The sequence below is a fragment of the Acyrthosiphon pisum genome, chromosome A3 (assembly GCF_005508785.2).
Source record: "Acyrthosiphon pisum isolate AL4f chromosome A3, pea_aphid_22Mar2018_4r6ur, whole genome shotgun sequence".
Lineage (NCBI taxonomy): Eukaryota > Metazoa > Arthropoda > Insecta > Hemiptera > Aphididae > Acyrthosiphon > Acyrthosiphon pisum.
Window position 1 is genome coordinate 28,157,525 of NC_042496.1, and position 24,213 is coordinate 28,181,737.

The following is a 24,213-nucleotide window of genomic DNA, read 5'->3' on the forward strand; positions in this document are numbered from 1 at the left end:
AATCTTATTATAATAATATAATAATTATAATTAGGACTATTAGCATATACCTTCAGTCATACGCACAATTAGGGTAATTTTTTGACGGAGGGGGGGCTAGAATTGTATTAGCAGCGTGATTAACCTTGATAATTTATATTTTAAACTTAAATACGATTAAAAAATTGGAGGGCTATGGATGAAACTGAGGGGGGAGGTGACATCCCACCCTGGTTACGCCTATGCCTATAGTATGATCTTATATCTTTTTATGATCTTCAGAGTACCTATAATTTGCTAAGTACATGGTACTTATAATATATTATGTATATGATTCAGACATAAACGAATTAATTTATGCGGTTTTATTTTTTAGTTTATATTTATTTTTTCTGTTTTGATTAAATGTGTTATGTGAGAATTTTAGGAATCTTGTTTTTTATTTAAGTTCGAAAAAAATTGCAACAAACGTTTTTCCTCAGTGGATATATTTCGTACAATATTATATAACAACTATATATTACTATAATAGTACCTATAATATTGTACCTATTATATAGTATAATATTTATTGGATATAATATAATATTATAAAATACTGATTTTTGTAAGTAAACTTTTATAGTTATTGATGTATATATAATAAAATTGTTTTTACTTTACTCGATAGCGTGTTAGCTAGGTATATTATTCGTAAAATATAATGATGACACGATAGTGACGTAGTGAGTGTCGACGCGCATATAAGTACTTACGTTTAATATTTATATTTTAAACATAAAAATATTATGTTTAAATTTTATATATTATTGTTGTATATTTTGTACACCAATATTATACATTTAATTTTTAAGACATTTTTTATATAGGGAATTTTACCATTTTATTTTTTTATTTTTCTAGTGCATTTTATATATTTATTCATTGTATGTGTATATTATATAAAAGGATTAAGGCGCCTTGGTGTAAGGAGTGGTATTTAATCAATTAAAGTTCAACCTGATAAAAATAAAACAAATTTTTGAAAATTCACATAAAACAAAAACACCTATAATATCATTAGCTATGGGCAAGATTACAAATTAATTTACAAGTCTTACAAAAGCTGTATTTCCTTATACCGTGGTTACACAAAAAAAAGTATACCTATATAATATATATAAATCAAAATAGAGAAAAAGAAATGTTCAATGATAAATAAAATAGTATTATAATAAATATTATATAATATTATAACAATGTAGACTTACGGGATCGGCTGTATGTTTTCGCTCGCAGATCACATTTACGTAAACGGAAGATGGTCCGGAAATACCCTGCAATGACGGCACGTACGCATGATATTAATATTATATTATTGTTATAATATATTAGCTGAATATCAATATTGGTATGATGATAATTTATAATGATTTAATATACTTCTTTATCCAGTAGTTTGGTCAGGCTGAGTTCTTTTGTACCGGGTAGGATGGCGACCGGACTGTCCACCTCTTTCAGTGATAAATTTATGTTTCCAGTTTCGGACGTGTCTCCGTTTATCTTCAAAACGCCTGTAAAAATCGAGGTAGTTATAGTTACGTTACCGTAGTCTTAATGATATAATTACAAAATAAACATAAATTGGTTTTACCAATAATAGATCCGACTGGTACATCTTCGGACACGAAGAAGCTTTCGGCCGAACCGCCATTTTCCAAATAGCATCGATTGTCCACCACAGCTATAAAAGTAAAGTTTAATTAAATAATGAATATTTGGAAGTGCACTAAAATATAAATTTTGTTTCCGTGTGAAAAAATGTACTACTTGAATTATTATTCTTAAACGTATAAATACTTATATTTTATAATATTATGACTTGACATTTATTATTATTGGAAATTATTTCTGATTTATGACCACTTTGCAGCTTTAAAGTAGGGAGGATTTCTATTACAGAGTTATAAGACATCGCGTTATATTATTATACAATAATGCTACGCGAGGATCGAGGAATGCCTTAAAAGTAAAAATGGATAGGTTAGAGATAAAATCCAATGAATTCAAATTCTTTTATTATTATTATTATTATTATTTTTTTTTGAAACCCGAGTAAAACAATGAGATGGAAAATGCTGCTTTCGCCAACCGTAACGGAAGCATGTTCCTATGTACAGATGGTGAATAAGTATATAGGCAACAGGTGCCAGGTGGCTGTTGAGGAGCTCAAGTGTATCAGCGCACTACCTATATGTTATAGGTTATGTTTGGAGTAACAGGAAATCCGTTTCGGATTTAACCGAACAAATCGCTACCGATGCACGCAAGATTCTCCTCACGGTGTATAACTCATAAAAGTACGCCGTTTCACGTCAGTTATATTATACGCACTTATAATGTATATGTATTATGTTTGTGTGTGTGATTGTGAGTGTTATTTGGGGGAATGATATTTTTATATATATAATGAATAACTACACCGTGACGTGTGTCGCTCGGGCTATTAGAAGTTTACGTTAACTTGAGACGTTAACAAAACTCTATTGCAGGTAAATTCCACCATCAATGAGATACTTGACAGATTCATTTTGTTTGATCGTGAATTAGCCAATATGTTATGGGTAGGTACATCAGAAAATACAAAGAATTAAAAATGTTATTCTTTTAAACGTGTAGACTGTATAGGTACTTATAAATATGAATGAATACATTTACTTATTATTTTATTGGATATAATATTTTTTATATTATTGGTACAGTTTCAAAAACTTAGGTTATTAGCTTACAAATATATTTAAAATTAATGCTACATATTATGAATAAATACATTGATTTTATTGATTATAATTAGGGTTCGGAACTATCACAGCATATGCTTAATTTTATGGTTTGATATCAAATGTAGCCAGTCCTGTAAAGAATACTTTTAAAAAGTACTTGAGTAAATACTCAAATACTACTCAAATACTTTGAAAAAGTATTTGGAATACTTTTCAAATACTTTTGGCTTTTAAAGTGAGTTTCTAATTATCGTAATATAAACACATAGGTAGTAGATAATCTAATAGTTTTGAAGGGAATATTGTTATTCAATATTCAATAACTTTTTTTAGAATCTGGTTTTCACAAACCTTTGGGCTTCGGCTAACACAGAAATACAGAATATTAAATAAAACTATTATTCTATTATTGTAGTTGACAATAATTTTTTGCAACCAATTATTTCGAATAAAAATAAAATGTTCGAAATAAAAAACCAAAGTATTCAATACCAAAAAGTATTTAATACAAAAAAAAGTATTTAAAATACCATTCAAAATACTTCATGCTGAAAGTATTTAAAAAGTTATTCAATACTTAAAAGAGTATTTGAATACTTTTACTTAAATACTTTACAGGACTGATTATGTAGCAGAGTGGTATCGTCAGCGATTTGTAAAAAAATGCATATTTCCCGTTTTTTTGTACATCAATCTCTGCTTAATCATGATTTATGATGACACGTGCCATTGGCAAAAACCTAGAAAATTTAGTTAATTTCTGTTTTTTTCTTGTATTTTCTATATGCTTAAGATAGAACTAAAAATAATTGTTCTTCTTGGCTATGTGACATTAGCGCCAAAGGTGCAAAAATGACTTATCATTTGCGCCAAAATAAATATTTTATTTAAGTAGTTTTTTCAAAATTGATATATCTTATAAAATTAATATTATATGTATACTATATTATGTTAATATTATTTTATATAAATAACTATTTGAAAATTGCTGTCTTATAAAAATGATATTATATTATAAAATTAATAAATCATAAATTATGATACACATGCAAATCAATATAAATTTAATACATTGGTTGAGATTTTATAAAAAAAAAAATGTCAATAATAAATTATAAATTTAATAAATTGGTTGATTTTTTAATCCCACTTTTTTCACATAATATTCTACACGATTTATTTCACCATCCTGGTATTTCTTCCATTGTACAATTATTTATCAAATTATACATTTGTCGATTAAGATTAAACGTTTGGAGTTTTTGAACGATATAATTCTAAATTCAATATCTGTTATTTAATATCTATTAACCATGGCACATAGGTACCTAGGATTTTGGCGCTTTTATACGATACGACTTTTTTTTTCTTATCTCATTTTGGCGCTTATGTCTTCCACCGTTCTCCTTTGTATACCTTTTTGTATACATCCTAGTACCTACCTAATAACCACCGGGACTCGTGAGTTGTATTTGCTCGCATATCTGTACTAACCGGCCAAATTAATCAATTATTTTTTCGGTTATTCTTATAAACAGTTTTCAATTTATTCTTCAGAAAATAGTATAATAAAGAAGTTTAAATATTTTCAAAAACTGAAAAAGTCTAAAAGATTTTGATTTTCTCAAAAATGAAATTTTTTATGTCAATTATAAAAAGTACCTAATCTATAATATAAAAAAAATTGTGATTATAGTTTTTGTCAAGCTTTTTTAAATATTTTTTAATGCATATTTCAGTGCTTGCAATGAAGTATTCAAATGCTTTTTTCAGCGCTTATTTTCATGATTATAAGTTCCGAATCCTGATAGTAATATTATGGCATAAGATTTGAATACATATATTTCTAAGACCTTATCATTTAATTTTCATAATAGTATAATACAAAAGTACGTATTAAACTAATAATTGTTTATATTATGATTAATATGCTAGATCCTGTATTATGACCGATAGGCAATAGGTGTACTAAAATTGAGTGCATTTTTACAAACATTAGAATATTAGATATTAATTTATAGTTAACTAGTCTACTAGTTACATCATTAAAGAAGTCATTTGAAACTATGAGAAATACTGAATCTCTTTTTGGTAAAAATAAGTTGTAAAATTATGTGAAACGAAGGTGTAGGTATTAATGGAGGGGGTGTGGGGGTTAAAGCCCCTCACGAGTTACTTTAGTCGACATAAATCTAGCACCTCCATAAATTTAACCCGAATTGCGCCCATATGTGAGTAATACATTTCAATATATTTATATATTTGAGAAAAAAAATGATTTTATAATAGGTAGGTATTCTACATTTAGCTATATCAGTAAAACAGTTTTTGTTCTTTTATAATTTAAAAATTCTTTGTGTTAGATATTTTAAGGTATTGTCTATTCACGATAACATAATCACATTGGAAACCTACAAATAATTGTAATATACCTATCTATTTCAGTTATTCAGTGTTAATAGCCGTAAAAGTCGTATAGGGATACCGATCGATTATTCTACATTGAAACATTTAATATTGAAATAATTTTAAACGTTAAAACGTCCAAACCTACAGTAGGTAGTTAGAGGTTGTTTTCGATAGGTACCTTTAAACGTTTTCGAAATTGACTATTTAGTTTTCATATGTATACTTAATGTAATACCAGCGGCATACCGTGGAAAACGGGAAATTTAAAATTTCCCAATAAAATATTTAATATTTCAATACAAATTATTTTCAATATACATACTATATATTATATTTGGTTTATTGGTCAACGAATTTTATCGAATTGTTTGCCACCGCCGTAAAATATACATACTGTGTCGTTGCACTCTGTTTCACATTTAACTATACATATTATGTACTTTGTACATTGTACCTATAATATAATAATAATATGATGTGCCTGCAATAATTTTTACGAACCCACAAAAATGATGTGCAATGTGGATGGCATAATATTTTAATAGCCTCATATTATTATAATCCAACTCATTGTAGGTAACATATTTAATTATTTTTTTTTTTATAATTTATATTATGGAGAATACACAATATTAAAACGTCGTCATTCTTAATCACTTGCTATTCGCCCAGTGATTTGCTTAATTATTATTGTTTATTAGGTATATAATAATAATATAATATAGTCAATGCGTAAATACATCTGATTTGAATTTACTGAAGTGTAATAATATCACCAATGAAAATTCGAAGATAGTCGACGCATATCCTAACCTCGGGATAAGTCACTTATTGTACATGGATAACATTTAAACATTTTAAACGCATTTAAAATTTATCTAATGGAAGTAGATATATATTAAGTTCTTAATAATTTTTTGTTGATGTCGGAAAAAATGTCGATCAGCTCCTGTTTATTAAGGGTTTGAATGCGTTTTTATAGCCTCACATATTATACCCATAATAATAATAATCATTACGTTTCAACTACTATATTATACACCTGATTGTTATATTGATGTTTATTTACTAAGTTGATTTTTTTTTTTGACAGGTTTATACAGATATTTAACCTATGGAAAACGTTGCCGCGAGAGACGACCATTTCAAATTTTTGAGTTTCACCAATGTCGAATGAAAATATTTATGACTTATAATTATATATATTATGCTAATTTGGCGACACGTACCTATACAAACAACAACAGCTATACATCAAAATACAATAATAACACTACATTAGTATGTATACACTTATGTAGGAGAACCGTTCAGCGATTTCGAGCCACTTGTTAAACGGTCGTGACGACTACCGTACCGTCTTCAGATTTATCGCATACGCATAAATGATAATAATAATATGTATGTATATAATATTCAATATTATAATGGGTACCTACGTCTGAGCATTAAACTTACTTTTCTAAAATAATTTTCACATGGACGTCGCGTCGTCGTATCGGACAATGTGAACGTTTCACGTTTCGTCGAAATCAAAGGATTATTTCGTGATCATCTTTGTTCGCGTAATTGTTTAATGCATAATTCATTTTGTATAAGTGACTGTTGTAGTATTAAAGATGTGTGTACTTGAAATAATCGTATAATATAATATTATGTTATTGTTTTATACTGAATAGTGAAGATCTGATTTTCCGGATACGGTGAACATACACGGACGCGAATCGCCACACACAATATTATTGTATACATTTTATATTTTATAACGTCCGAGGAATTAGTGTCAAAATATTATGATTGTATAATATTTTTATGGTTTTTAGTGAAACGTGCAGTAATGGCCTTCTCACCTCCTCAAATAATAATAGGAATAATAATAATAATAATAATAATAACTAAAATGGTATATTATGATTTAACTACGAGATGTGACCCTAAAGAAAGAATTTTTCAAAAACATCATTATAGTATAATATAATGTACCTATAGATAGAATACACTGTGTCGTCGAGTTCTACAAATTCCTAAATCGAATAGGGACTAGAAAGCTCGGATTCAGATCTCTAGGTGGCCAGGGGTCGATATACTTACAGATCGTATGCTCCCGCCAATAGAATAAAAATACAGCTCTTATCCATCTTTGGACATTCTAATATTGGCCACATTAGTATACATATAACTACAAAATTACTCTCTAGCTGTTAAGAAATAATATCAGTAATATCACCATTGAAGAATTATATCTAGTACCTAAGTAATGTGTAAAATCAATGAATGATATTGCTCTCATTAAATTAAGTAAAATTATTTTTTATTTTTTTCAAATAATATAATTTATTAGTTTGAACCTAGTTTTACATCATGTACCTAGTTATTATTTTAATACTTATGTAAAATATTACCAAATATACCTATATGCGATATAGAATTAACACTTTGAAAGAATCTTTAAATAATACCTAACGGGCAATGGCTGCCTATCTTATTGTAGTCAGTAATGTTTTCCTTATTTTTTTTCTCTTCTCTGCTTCACCGAGATAATGTTTTATTTCATAGATTACTATCTATCGGAACATATTCAGTTTTATTTTTTAACATAATATTATCTTAATACTCATTTATATGTATCTGATTTAATTAATTATGACCAAATGACCAAATTGCCAAAATAATATCAATGTTAAAATAACCAATGCAATAACAATAATTGTTATTTTTGTTGTCGTCGTTGTTGAATCTCAAAAAATTTAAAAATTTTTACTTATTCTAAAAGCAGACGACAATAGTCGGAAACACAATATTTGGTAACGACCCGACAGATGGTTTTGTACATTGGTAACTATAACTATTTTCACAAGAATACATATTATAATATACTAATGTAGTATATTTATAATTTATTTTTCTCTAGTTTAATGAATTACTTTTCACAATGAAAATAACTTTAATAACTATAGTTAATAAAATTAGGTATAATTATTATACGTAAACCTTTTAAAAACCATTTGAGTTAAAGGATCCAAGGTATGTACCTATATAATGTATACCTATATCGTAAAATATTATAAATAATAAAGTTGTTATTGTATTCATTTAGTGATTTGAAAATCGGCTAGGTATACTATATTATTAAGCTGTAAGTATCTACAAACGTTTGTTTTAATTATTGGATCGATTTATTTAATGTATAATTTAGATTCATAATATAATATTATTATGGCACACATAAATGAGGCATACATTTTGATGATGGCATAATCCGTGTTTGGAAATATATAATATAGGTAGGTATAATATAATCTGTAGAAAATAACCGTTTAACGTAAATATCATTTTAACCAATAAAATGTAATTTCGGGGCAAAGATGGTCCTTGTGGTGAAAAAAAAAGTTAAATAATTTTGATCCAGTACTCTCCCATCATTTTTTTGATTATTATAAGAGAGTAATTTTAGTATACTATATATTTTATTAAATATATCAAATATATGTCATAAGATCTCCACAGTGAAGCTTTAATGTGTTTTTTCTATTAAAACCTATACGTATTATATGAACTGTAATAATATTAAATTATATTCCAATTTTCACTATATCTATCTATATATGTATATTATATATATAGGTTTATTTCAAAGGAAACGTTTAGTCGACGTATCTTCAAACAAAATGTACCGCTACACTAGCTGAGCTACTATAATATTTGGTGAGGTAAAGAGCGATTTCACGGTAAAATTGATCGAGAAAAAAATTATGAGATTAACAGTTTTTCTTAGTACCTATAGACATAAAATATTGATCTAAATCGCCATACCAACACGTATACTATGTAACTTAAGAATTATACGGTTGTACAAAAATCTATATTTATTCCGTAAAAAATAATAATCAAAATGTAGGTAGTGTTCGATGCATTTTATTGACTAACTTATTATATTATTATTATTATAGTCTCGATGAGTAATCAAATTCGACATTAGTTACAAACACTATAAATTATAATATTAAAATATAAAATATTATACATTAAGTACACACTAAACTTATAAACCAAGTAATTGTCATTTTTAGGCACGCGAATTAATTAAGTTTCCCCAATAAATAAAAAATATACCAATGTACCTATTAGGTAGTTAAATTAAGTGCTTGACGGCTGACGCTGATGATTTAAAAAAAAATCAAAATGTTCACTTAGAAATGACAACAGCACAAAACTTTTACCGTATTTGGTAACAGATTTACTAAACTATATGTAAAGTACAACGATTTCTATAATAGTAAATATTATATTGAATAGGTATATAATAGTTGCTATACTGTCTACAGCAAATATTAGGTTAACCACCGACACCATGATGATAGGTATTAGATTATTAGAATAATTGTCTAGTTAACTACATCAATGCTATTATTTATTAGGTATATACCTACCATACACTGAGGTTAATTTCGAATAAAAATATCAACAATAATAATATAAGAAGATGATCGACGATATGGTAAGTAAGTCTTCACTTTTTAATTTATTGTTTTCTCTCTATGCGATCGAATATAAAACGAAAAAAAAATGTTTGCCGCTTAGCCAGTCGTCAGGAACGATATTATTATCCGATGACCACAATAAATTGACGTAATCAAAAATTCCAATACAAATAAATATTTTCGAAGACGATTTCGCGGTGATTTCTATTTAAGCTCTCAGTGATGAATAACAATACATATTATTACAAAACTGTAGAAAATGTCAAAATAGAACATTTACCTGTACCGCAATGTATTACCTATAATACACCTACTAATGTACGTTACTAGACAGTTTTCAACATTTGGATCACTGATAAGACTTTTCAGTAAATTTTTTTTGTTTCGAGCGTGACCTGCACGATCCGTTTATGGGTTTAATTATTTTTTATAAATCTGTTGCTAATATTTTAATAAGATCTAGTTATTATAGTCGTTACTAATTTTACTTCGATTGTGGTTAGATAAAAATAATATTTAGTAATTTGGTTAGGATATAATGGATAAATATTTTTTAAGAATTAATATATTATTATACTTTAAATCAAAATCATATAAACAGAATGGCACACTATAAACTGTTTTTCGACCTACCTTCTTAAACATTTAAACCCTTAAACCTTATCCTAACCATATCAATATATATATAAACAAATTATCACCAACATTGGAAACCAAATTGTTGAACAATATATATAAATAATCCTAAATTATTGTATCTCTTAAACTTTTAGATTCTGAGCTGAGCGTATTGATTTTACAATGATGTGAGTTTTTTTCTGTTGGTAAACTGCACGATAAGTGTAGTCGAAATAATGCTTCGATTTTCAACTTCAGTATCTTTTTCAATGGAAAAGTGAATCTAACTGGAGCATTTTGGGAAGTGAAAATTAAAAATTCCCAGTAGTTTTCAAAAGCTCCGGGAACAATATCGATAAAAAAATGTTCACTCGGTCAAAAAACTTGAAAATGTAACAGGTACAAGGTTCCTCGAATGTTGTTGTTAGTGGAAATTAAAGAAAAAAGTAGAGCGTAAATCCACAATGATTTTTTTATGAGCGTCTGAAGTTCAAATTTTCACAAAATTCGTAAAAAACACGTACCTATAATTTTAAATTATTTCGATTTCGAAATTCATGAAAAATGTTCTTTTAATATCTAATATTTGAAAATGTAATTCAAGATTCCTCGTAAGTTTGCTTACTTTTGTCAATAAAAAAAAAATATCAACCGAAAAGTCGAATAAAATTTTTATAAGCATTTAAAGTTCAAATTTTGACAACATTTATCAAATTGAAAACTTACAAATTAATTAGTAGTTATAATAGTTAATTAGTAGTATTTGCTCATGAATATAATATTATTATTATGCACATACGAAATATATTGAAATTCCATGTTAATTTTTAAATTAACAGTAAAAATAAATTTAAAATTAACATGGATAACGTTATTAATTATAAAAACTAAAATCATAATACTTATTCGACTTATGCCGTATATTATAATAGATCCGTTGTATAGATTTTAACGTTTATGAACACGATTTATACATATATAAAAAAAATACGAGATAAAGTTTTAACCTCAGCACGAAGTCATGACCGGTTCATAACTAAATAAATAATAACAGCTAAAAACCCACCGAGCAATTTCGACAAATTGTAATTGGCAAACCCCTAAAACAAGTCCATACACCTAATAAGCTGCTCAAAGCCGCGTTCTTTAGCAATGCAATGGGATTTCGGGATCGTTATTGCAAGTATATATAATCAGCCGACAGTGCATATTATTATTGTATTACGACGATAATATCATAAAAACGTTGTCACGATCCGGCGACTGTATAATATGTGTGCACGCGGACCTATGGCATGATATATCAATGACTTCGATCGACCGAATCGCGATGTGTCAATTCGTTCGACTCCGCGGTGCAGAAATGAATAATCGAGCGAAAATGATAGTAAGTATATTATTGTATTATTAGAATACTGTATCTATTATACTCAATATTATGTTATGCTGCAATTTATTGCACGATCGGTCTGCAGGGATACGTCCTAAGTATACCTATTACAGTTTTCGCGCGGGATATATTGGGCGGTGGAATTTTAGACTTTTTCTATAACTTTATAATTATAATATTGTACTATAGGTATACCTGCTGCAGTACAATATGTTCGGCGATGTGGAGATTTCGGATGATGATCTCGCAAGATGAAAACCACGTGTCTTATGAATGACGATATTGCGTAACGTATGAAGTTTTATGCAAATATATACCTATTATGTATGCTGCAGAACGATTATTTTCACAGAAAACGCTCGTCATTAATTTGTATGAGACATCGTGGTACCTAATGATTTCTTGGGGGCCTTTTTCCCTTTTTAATAACGACCTGCGGTGATATTTTTATTTTATTAATATTATTCTGTAATAATTGGGTGTAGAGCAGAATATTTTTCCAAAAACGATGACTTATAGCTACTATTAGATTATACTGCAGATATCGAAGAGTCAGAACAAATAGTTTTTCCTCCCATAGACAAGAATAATAAACTAGACTATTGATATTATAGGTATAGGTGGTAGAACGTATGAGAATCAAACTCGTCAAACTCGATATTTAAAATATAAACTTTAAGAGCTTAAAAAAATAAAACTAATATATCAATATTTGACACTTTATTTTCTAAAAATATAATTTGTTCTAGATTAAAATATTGTGGTACCTACCTATTTACTTAGAAAAAATATACGCTGTTTTTCCAAAACTTTGATGAAAACCGAGAAATACTTCAAACTACATATTTATATAAAAAGTAGTATCTTTTTTTTTCAAAATGATAAGACAAAAATTGATTGCAATACCTATGTGAGAGTTCTCCTAAAATGATTATCACTCTGTATGATGTTATATAACATTAAACTTATATAGTTTTATGTTTGACACTTTTCTTAAATCCTGACGGCGCGACTGTTATTTTATCTTAAGCAATATGCATAATGTAATAATAATTGAGTGTCTGAGCCCACACTGTGTACAACATGCTCAAATATCTGAACAACAACAGATCGTGATTTTCCTTTTCAACTTATTCGTCTGTTTCATCAGGAGCTATAATATTATATTTTATTATTATGTAATGCACCGCGCATGCGTAATAATATTATTTACAAGCTCAAGACGTGATATTTCGAGTAGGTACACACAAACTCATATTTCCTCTAGGAAAGGTTTGGATATGTCTTTTTCGACAAACGTCTCCGGTGATGTTGATTATTAGTATATCAACGAACTGAACAAGTTTTTGATTTTTTATATACATACATATATTTGAGTAATAAACAAAAACAACATTTCTTTTAGTTATAACAATTATAATAATTAATAACCAGGTAATAAGTGTTCATTATTGTATATTTTTATTTTATTTAGAAGTAAAGTAACTAAAGATGTACCCGCCGAGTGAAATTAATAATATATTTTTATATAATATTTTAAATAAAAATTACTTACACGGGCTACAGATCTTATTTAAAGCAGTTGGTTTATCAACCCTCATCGAAACTAAAATGTTTTAAGAGCAATATTGGTTTATGAAAAGATAATTTTAAGCATAATCGGAAACTCCCGCTTATAATATTATACTAATAGGTATTTATTTTCAACAGAGGTACATTTTGAAGATCTTATTTTTTGTCTTTTAATTGCACAAACCGGATGAGAAAACAATATCTTTTCGATTTGAAGACATTTTGTGAAATTTACAGTTATATTATTAATAACATTTTTCCAATTATTAAAAATGATTTAATTTCGTTAAGTAGGTACGTCATGAGAAAAGGGTTGAAAATAAAACGAAAAAAAAACAGAAATAGGAAGAAATAGGACCGGAAGTGACGTTACGCTTGCCCTTGCGGAACATCCGGCTGCTCCTCGACCAACCGTGTATACTAGAATATTTAGCTTCCACCAGGATTAGTCAGTAAGTTTTACCAAGGACTCCAGGCTGATAATTTTTTTCCTCAGAAACAATAGAAAAGGTTGGACCCTCGTATCATTTAATATGGATGTGCTGCGACTCCGGTTGATGGTCAGGTTGTTGTATAGTATAGTATAGTATTATACCGCCCATAATATGATATTATGATAGTATAATACCTAACAATTTATTATCAACGGACTAAAGACTAATTAAGAACGATCCCCACAATTATCGAATTTAACCTTCGAGATTCATTTCATCGGTGATAATCACCCGCTATAGAGTATAGAGACGACAAAGAAATCGATAATAATAAAAATAACAATATATAGATACGTTTTCCAAAATTATTGATAAGTGGGCCATTTAAGTATTTCGCTCAACTGATGGCGTTGATCAATATTTTAGTGATAAATTTTTCTTTGATTCATACTTTTAAAAACAATTCTCTATATTGATACAGCTCGAAAACCGTATATATGTAGCCACATATTATACGACATTATGCGTCTTGGATACAGTTAACGACAACGTTCTAAGCATGACTATTAAACTCATAATACCTACCTTACTTATTTAGGATGGTACCTATATGTAATGAATATAATATTTATATCATCAAACAGTACTACTTTGGGGTTGTAGTATGCATTTTTAGCGTGTTTCTAGTATATTTGAGGAATTTGGGTTAGGTTTTCCAGTCTCAACGTTTCGAGATTATATTTTCAAAAAACGTCTAATGAAACGATCGCATTCTGGGAAATGTTCACAGGTAGTTAGAAAATCGCCCACTTTGAAAATACCTACAATACGAGATTTATTGTCTAGGAACATTTTATGTTTGACATATAACCATGTATTAATGCATTTGTGCGATTGCCGTGTAACAACAACTACTATCAATTCTATAATTCTATACCTACATAATATTATATAGTTTTTTTCACTTAAAAATGTATACTTCTTCTTTCCTATGTTCTCAAATTGATTCTGCCGGTACCGTTAATTATTATAACTCGGTTGGTTCGATCGCATTCGTTTCTTCTTTTTCATATTATTATTAGGTACCCACTTCAATTCTTTATAATACTCGTATTATAGTACAAGAACACAATATGTATATACTCAAATAACAAACAGACGCGATATCGAAATGTACAGTAAAACATATATATATATATTATGTTTACCTACCCCGCCCAATTATACAGTTCGCAATTAGATGTGTATTTGTTCTAAATAGGTATACAATATACTTTCTTCAGATCACGATCGGAGGAATGCCTAACCTGCGGCAGACGCGTATAATATTCAACAACGACGGCAACACAACAACGGACAGATAATATTGGAATTTTCCGGTCAGCGCTCGTATAATGCGTATTTTCGTAGTGCGTGTGATGAGTGAAGAAGAAATACGTCAACGGAACGACCCAATTTTGTGTATGACGTGTGTGTGTGTGTTTTACGAGAAAACTCGAAGAAAAATCGTTTTCGTATGTGTCGTTTCGCTCTGCACCGTTTTATATTATTATTATTATTATTATATGTTAGCACCGGGGTTTGTAATAATAATAATAATAATAATAATAAGACAGTGAAAAACGTGCCCATCTATAATGGACCGTAATACGTCACGTAATATCCTCCGGACACGTAAATCAAATAATTGGCACTACGCGCGCCGTGGGTGTGCATAGCCCAGTTCTAGAAGATAAAATAACAATAGATAGCTGATAACACTTGCGAGTTTAAGATGATAGGATACATGGTGGATCTGTAATATATAGGTGTACACGCGCACACGTAGGTACATCGATCCGTGATCACAATAGTAGATAATATTATTATAATCGAAATGTCAGGTGCGTATTTCCTTCGAAACGGATGAAAAAAAAAATTACACTCATAGGTATAACTCGTTATATTATTGTTTAATTTCGGTGTTGTAGTTGGTGCAAATTGGAGGAGACTACTACCTATACTGTGACGGGTAAATTTGTTTATTATTTTAATGTGTGTAATAATTAAGAAAACAAAGCCAATAATAATATTAATAAAATATTAAACAATTATTTAAAATTCGAACGATACAGAGTTTACAATAAACGATTTACAAGTTGTAAACACGACTTGAATATGAATAAAGGTATTGCCATATGACGAAATCGGTTCTCCCAAAAGTTATTTGCGCCTATATACCTATTCGTTATAATATAATATGGGTTTAGTGTTCCTACTAATTTAATTCTCGTCATACACATGTGTATACTGTATATATATTATTACTTGAGCAATATAATATCAAATTATACATAGGTATGTATAGTACATATACATAGATTTTTATAAAATTATTATGTTTAGTATAGTTAATAATTTCATTGGTATAGATGTTATCGGTATTTTATCTATTAAAAGATAAGCTGAACTTTAGAGATAAAATAATTCGTTAGTTAATCTATTGTAAAATGTTGTAATACCTAATTATAATTGTGCTTAATAATCGCATGATCATCAACCATAATAGTATATTATTATATTATGTTAATAAGGAAGTAAAATTACAGACCATTAGGCGTAGGTAAATAAATATTATACAGAGTGATTCACTAAGCATGCTCATTACTCTCCTCGTTTTTTCTTGAATAATGCAGTCGTAAGAATTCGATTTTGGAATTTTTTAATACACAAGATTTTTTTTACCATTTGAGAAGTTTTCTGTGGCTATAGAAACTTCTGTTTTTCAAATGAAGATTATACACTTTTACTTAAAATTATTACCCAGATAATTAATTCTTTAAATTTTAATGTATCATCTAAGTCCAAATTTAAATTAATGGTTTATGACTTATTAAACTTAAATAAATGTTCTAAGAATAATGGTTCCCGCTGCACCATTAATACTCTGGTGCCAAGCTATGACTAAACATACAATTATTAAAATATATATGAATATAATATTTGTTTAGTCATGTTCTTATTAGTAATTTTCTAGACAATAATATAACATATTATTATTTCAAAATGCTAAAATAATAATATAGCTTAAGTACCAACTACTTTTTTTAAATCAATTAAAATTCAAACAATAATTTTTCTTCGTGTTCTATTAAATTTCATATCCAACTTTTTTTGTAAACATAAACAAATATAATATTGCATAACATAATATTTTATGTGTATAGAAAATCAGCATACCTATCGGCTATCTATTATCCTTAGACCTTAGCACATAATATTTAATAACTCTCTGATAGGTACTACTTGTTCAAATCAACATTTTCAAAAAAATCTTCTCCTGAAAAGTAAAAAAAAGATGGTTTTTATTTTAAATGCAGAATTTCTTACGCCAAAAGACAGGACACTCCTTAAATGGTACACAAATCTCAAGTATTCGAAAATTTAGTGTTTATTAGACGAAATATTGAAAATTCCAAAATCAGATTTTTGAATAAGTGTATTATTAAAGAAATACAGTTAATGAGCATTCTCGGTGAATCACTCTGTATATATACAAATATACAATATAATATATGTACATACCTAGTATATGCCAGTCTGAAAATTCTAATTTGGTATGATTTTATATATTAGGAAGGCATCTACCAGTTATATATACATTTTAAACAGTAAATAGGTACAGCAAAAAATGAATAATACATTTTTTAAAATTATTTTGTCGTTCCATACTATGATTAACACCTATAAACACCATCTAGTATATGATTATTTTTTGAAATTCATTAAAGTGAATCCATATTTTATTCTGCTTCTACAAGAGTAATAAGCTAGTTGAAATTCATTATTATTTTTTTTATGATCTGTGATTGAAAGTGTATTTTTATATGAAACGTAAAATATTATAGTACTTATGCGCGTATGGCTTTTATTGTAATATGGATGACATGGAAATAAAATAATTTTAAATTGTTCTCCGAAAATGATATATTATTATGATTGTTTCGTCGTTTAAAACCGTAATCGGAACACCGCAATATATTATTATATTCAACAACGCTCGTTCCAGTATGGTCCGTCCTCTAATAACATAAAGTACGTCCGACTTTTATTTAATTTGTCTTAGATAGTTACACGGCCAATGCGCAAGTTATTAGTTATGGCTAACTGTATAAAAAGGTAATTAAAAAATATAGAATATGGCATTTATAATATTATAAATATGTACCACCACATCATGTAGGTACCCATTATTAGGCTGTATAGATATCGCACGCAGCCACGCAGTCGTATGATGTAGGTCATTACGAATTATAGTACCGTACTTACAAGTATTATACACTCTCATGTTGATGTTTAAACGATATTGTGTATTTAATTAATTGTACACCCAAACGCGATTGTTTCAAGGTATCTAGAAATTAAATGGCAAACGTGTCCCTATACATACCTAGGTCAACACATTCAAAGGTCTTTCGTTGTAGTTGGGGAGGTATAAATGTATAATAATATGCATTCTAATAATTATTACGACAGTGACCGTTACTCTACGTTACTAACCGTTACTCCGATCCGATGATCGACCGTTGATTTGTTTTTAAATATCTTTGTACCCAGTTCAAACAGAGCTTGGTCGACGGTACCTGTTCTTTTAATATGAATATTCTATAATGTAAAATCATATACGTACCTAAATGTCACATATTATATTATTATAAAGTTTGTCACACTTACTACGACAATACAATCGGACATCATAGGTTACCTTCGAAATCAAATTTAAGTTTGATTAAAATTTTTTAAATTTTAATTCTTTTAGAAATAGAAAAATAATACACGAATCTATGTACCTATTTAAATAAATTAATAATTACACTTGTGTATTATAGTGATATACAGTTTATTGTAATATTAGGTATATTATTATTGTAGATTCACGCAGTAACATGGCATAAATCTATATATAATAATATATTTAACATTTTAACAGAGCAAGCCTAACAAAAATAATAAATATACATATTTTACTATACAATTAAACAAAATATGTATAATATGCTTGATATATTGTTGATTCAGAATTATTCCTCCATCATGCAAAACCATATTTCAAAAATACCTATTAGGTATATCAATTATATTTAATTATATTACGTCGTGAACGATAAATAATTATAATTTATAGACTATATTATAATAACTAGGTACGTTGAGTAAAAATGGTTATATAGTCGAGGTTATATGGTGATCTAGGACAGAATATATTATGTCTGTACTGTAGATTTAGTAAAAAAAGTCACTGATTAATGATTAGGTATGTATAGTGTACCTATTATACAATTACATAACAGCTATATCATTGGTGTTTATGGTAATATTATGAATTTCCACCACAGAATTACTGCAGTTGTCTCGTCCATGGTCCACTATCACGTTTCACCACAAAACAAATGCAGAATATGATAAACACAAACATTGCTATCCAGTATACCACGGTATTGCTAAACTGTTTGCGTATAATTTATCGTATTGTTTACGTAATTTTTAAAAATAATTCAACCATTAAATGTCCAACTTTTAAACTAAACTATGAATTATATATTGTTATAATATTATGAGCGAGTAGACCTGTGTATAAATCATAATACTATTATTATTGTGACAAAAGAACCGCAATTTCCAAATGATTTATCAATATCAAATCGAGGGGTACCCATTCTGTGATAATATATAAAATAATAATATTCTATTACATTATAATATTATAAACTGATTATCGATATATGCAACTACGTAATAAAAATACATAGATACGTATTTTTATCGTATACCTACTGGGTAAAAATTAAAGTTTTGCGTTGATTGTTTTCCATAATATTTTTTAGTAGTGAAGTAAGCCCATGCATTGATATTATTAGGTGGTGTGTGTGCAATACAATTTTTCTAGGCTTTATGTGTACCTACGTTATAAAATATGTTTTGGCCAATAATAACATAATATCACTATTCAAGTATTCACCATACATTTTAATTTATAGGAATTACAGAATACACTTTAAAAAGGCTCATAGCCGTTAAATACCATAAAATGGTACCTACCAGTTTTTATCAGAACCTTTATAGGTAGGTATAATATGTTTTTCAAAAAACAGAACAAGAACTTTTAAATAAAATAATTTAGTACTGGAACTTGAACTAGAATCGAAATGCCCAGAAGTTTTTATATGGTATATCTTCCCATAACCAATAACTACGTGACGAAATATATGTCTATCGTTGTCAATCAATCGGTATAACGTTGCCGCGGGTCTAAGTCATTCCGAACCAGAAGTTTCTATACATTATATAAATATATTTGTTTGTCTAAGTTAAACATCACTTTATATTAATACAGTATTGCGTGTTTATTCTACAACTATATTATCAGGACATTAAACGCTCAGGAAGTTATAAATTGATATATCTATCATTGATGGAAATAGAGAAGGAGTGCCGAAAAATCTCAATTAAGTTCTCTCAAACAATATACGAATGAGACACTTCAGTATATTATACATATGTCATATACTTAACAAAATATTACATTAAATCTCCTGACTTTCTCCAGCCATCTGTATAATACGGGGTTATATACTTAACTTATAGAAACAATGTCTTGGGGCTGAATCCCCTCTCCCACCGCTAAGAATTTCGCCCATTTTCAGTCCTAATATAGTACCTACCTAAATCTTCTCGAAAAACCACCTGCAAGACACAGTCGTAAACGTGCGGCATCGTATATAATATTTAGACGAGTTAACGTACGCGCAGTGTCTCGCCCAGCGATCAGTAGGTACAATACCGGCACATAACAATGTAATGTATAAAATATAAATCCAATTTTATTTTTAACACTAATATTCAATTATACCTACATGCGTGCAGGTGTAACCTATGTACACGATGGTCATCGTGCACAATATGTACAACGCCGCTTCGGGGTCATTCCCAAATTATGTATGTATTTCGACTAGAAAATAAACGCATATAAAACGTGATACATATTGCACACTTTCAAAAATAAGAAAGTATACGTCTTATTGTCAAAATTTTTAAAAATACATTGGTAGGTACCTACACACCTACAGCACGAGGACGTTTTTTCACGAATAAAAAGGCCAACGGTCTTATAGAAAGTACAATATGCATAATAATAATACTATAATAATACTGATATCAACAACAACAACAACAACAATAACGACAACAGCAACATAAACAACAATAATAATATAACTTCGCTGCTCGAATGATTCCGGTGGTAGGTATATAACATTGCTCTCCTACGCCTCCGCCGCAGTTGCGTCACGCCGGTCGCGGCTTAACACTGTATTATTATACATATTATAATATAATGTATATACGACTGTGGCCCGTGCCCGGTGCAAATGACCAAGTAGCGCACAAAACACACACGACTGTGCCTGTGACTTGTGGATGAACCCGGAGGGCACGTGATTGTGTGATTATTAGGGCTTGAACGCCGCCAACCGATGCACGAAATGATATATTAGATATTTATATATATAGGTACTGAAATTCGTGTTGCGACGAGAAAATAAAACTATATACCTATATTTGTATAAATCGATTTCTCTTTCTAGGAAAATCGAACTATATTGCGGAGGAAACGCGTCGTAGGTAGGTAGGTAGGTAAGTAGTTATCGACGGGCGCCAGCTGTTCTTTAAGACGTACATAATGATATAGTATAATATAAGCCTATATCTACATCCAAAATTGTCGTCAGAAAATGGAAATTCGAACGCGAGGTATATACATTTCACACGAAGCTTTCGAGTATAATTAATATGATAAATAGATAGATGCGTTAACCAGTCGGAGAGACGAATTCGCTGATTTCAATTAATATACTGCAGGGTGATTTTATTGACTGTAAACTCTCATTATCTATTGTTTAAATAGAATTGTACAAAATAAAATTCAAAAAATGTGTAGATTTTTTACGTTTTGTTTTTACTATTGCTATTTTTGATAATGTTTGTACTTACTATTGGGATATTTCGATTAAGTTTTTATTTTTTTGAATGTCAACGTGGAATACACTATTCATTTTTTATTACATTTTTCATTCAAAAATATAAGTATATAATTATTTAAAAATATGTGAAATAAAAATATTTTTAAAAACATTAGTACTTTTTGAGGAGATGCGTGCTTACTGCCCCAGTACAGAAATAATTTTCGATAAATTTTCGATCTCGATTGTCTGCAGAAGTGTAACGTGTACAGTGAATTTAGAAAATTTCTGATTTTATTCAAAATAATTATTAGTGTTAGGTACTTGGGTATTACTATTATTAGTTATTACTTATTACCTACCTGTTTACCCCGTTCCCATTGCTACAAATCCAATATTTTTAATGCTTACTTTTTTCCCTAGTTCTACAACAATTTTTCAAAACGGTTATACTTAATATAGGTAAACACATTTGATTGTATTTAATACTAATACTAATAATAATGTGTTAAATGTTGATGTTTGTTAATCACATAAATATTGTCAATTTTAAATCTACCTGCAGTAATACATAATACGTCAAAGTTTTATATTATACATTTTAACTTTCTAGAAAGTGTTGTTCGAGAAAAAACACATGATTGTAGAACAAAAATAATATTCTTTTCCACGAATGTATAACTATTGTCGCGGCTAACTCATCAATTTTTTTTTTTTAATATCAAATATATAATATAGGTACCTTTATAAAAATTCCACCACAATATGGGACGTACACACTTACATAGTTACATAGTTACTTTGATAATTATTGTTTTATAAAAGATACAATGCTATATATAAAATCAAATTGACAAGTAATTGTTCAACTTGACAGTCATTGTGTGCTCCGTTAACACAGACTTGACATTGTTTTGACGAGTACCTAATACCTATTTGAAATTAAAATCTTTATGAGTGTTTTGCTTTCTCGGAATTTAATTTCAAATGTACGTTATATAGAGACGACTAAATACAAAAATCTACAAGGTGATATAAATTACAAGTTTACTAACAGTCACCACTGCTAAAACGTTTTTTTTTAAATACACAAAAATTTAACGAATGTTTATAGGAATTAATAAAAATAAAATTATTCTGAATGTACGGCATATATCTATTGTTCGGTATACTTTTCATTAACTAAAATTTTTATTTTATTTTATTAAACGCAAACGTTCATTTTTACTTCAAAATATAATTTCAACAATAATAGTTTCATATTCTTAAATTAATCGAAGTTATTACAAATTTTGAATTCGATAAAACATCTACCTACCTACATTTCTAATGTACTTATCGTGTTTTTACAAAGCAAAATTAATATTTTAAACCTTGTAATATTGACAATAATTTTACGGCAAAGTTATCGAACAATACATTGTTTTAAACATTTTTGCAATTTTATCGTAGCTAGTATAGTGAGAATTTTGGATTTTTGCCATCTCCGCAAAAATCGTTTTCATCTAAATGTAAAAAACTATACAACTGCAAACAACTGTTTTTAGGGCTGCACTTTTACTGCCTCGGCGGATGTTTCAAAATAAAATAAAGCCACAATGAAACCTATGTAGTTGTCTTACTCCCCCCGCAAAATATAAAACGTACCAATCCCCCGATTGTGATAAAATATATTGTGTGTATAAAAACTTTTTAATTTATTCCACAACATTTTTACGATTCATATAATATAATATAAACGAAAACTTTTTGGAAATTTGTCTGTATAGTATTATTTACTTTGTATTATAATTTATAACTATATAACATTGCATCCTCAATTAAAGGTTCGCTTAATGATATGGTTGGTTCGATTGACTTAGAGTTTTTAAATATAAATAATGGTAGGTATTATTATAGAATATTAGAAAATAATATAGGTACGCATAATTAATATTTGTAATTAAATAAAATTCACAAAATCCTTCTTTAGGTAATAAATAATTATAGAGGAATTAACACCTACAATGTTTACTTTTAATATGTGAAATGTGAAAATAAAATAAAAATGTAACTACCACTCAACCAGCCACATAATATTATTCTCTAATCTAACATAACTATATACCCATTATCTCTCTGTCTCATCATTATATTAATTTGTATTATATTATATTCGTTAAACATATTGTATGAATGTATAAATCATAGTTCTGGGGCCTGATGTGGCTCAATGACCACTAACGTGTTCTGAGACCAAACATGTCACTAGTTCCCGGATTGGTGACCACACAGGGTTTTTAGTGACTAATCCTCACCCCGTACGCGTGTACCTCAACCAACCGTAACCCCCCAAAATGTTAATGACCATAGTTGCCGATGCTTAAGATCAATAAGAAAAAAAATCATTATAGTTTGATCGATTTAAAATCGTAACTTTTTTGAAATATCAAGACCTAATTACAGCGAGAAATTCCTTGTATACCTATATTCACATTTATGCCTATATACGTATCATAAATATAATTATTGTCTTTATACCTTTAGCAGTTTACAATCCATTAGAACAATGCACATTCCGATTAGAATCGT

At 28.5% G+C, this 24,213-nt stretch overlaps 1 protein-coding gene across 2 annotated transcripts in view; it reads right to left on the bottom strand.

Moving 5' to 3' along the window:
• The window catches only part of LOC100165370 (protocadherin Fat 4), a 49,299-nt gene that overhangs the window by 7,960 nt on the left and 17,126 nt on the right, over positions 1-24,213 (bottom strand). For both annotated transcript variants that reach the window (XM_029491157.1, XM_001942815.5), the window contains exons 3-5: positions 1,613-1,702; positions 1,402-1,532; positions 1,230-1,295 (exon numbers count right to left, since the gene is read on the bottom strand). In XM_029491157.1, the coding sequence (XP_029347017.1) occupies positions 1,230-1,295; positions 1,402-1,532; positions 1,613-1,702 (287 nt within the window). The remainder of the gene's footprint in view (positions 1-1,229; positions 1,296-1,401; positions 1,533-1,612; positions 1,703-24,213) is intronic.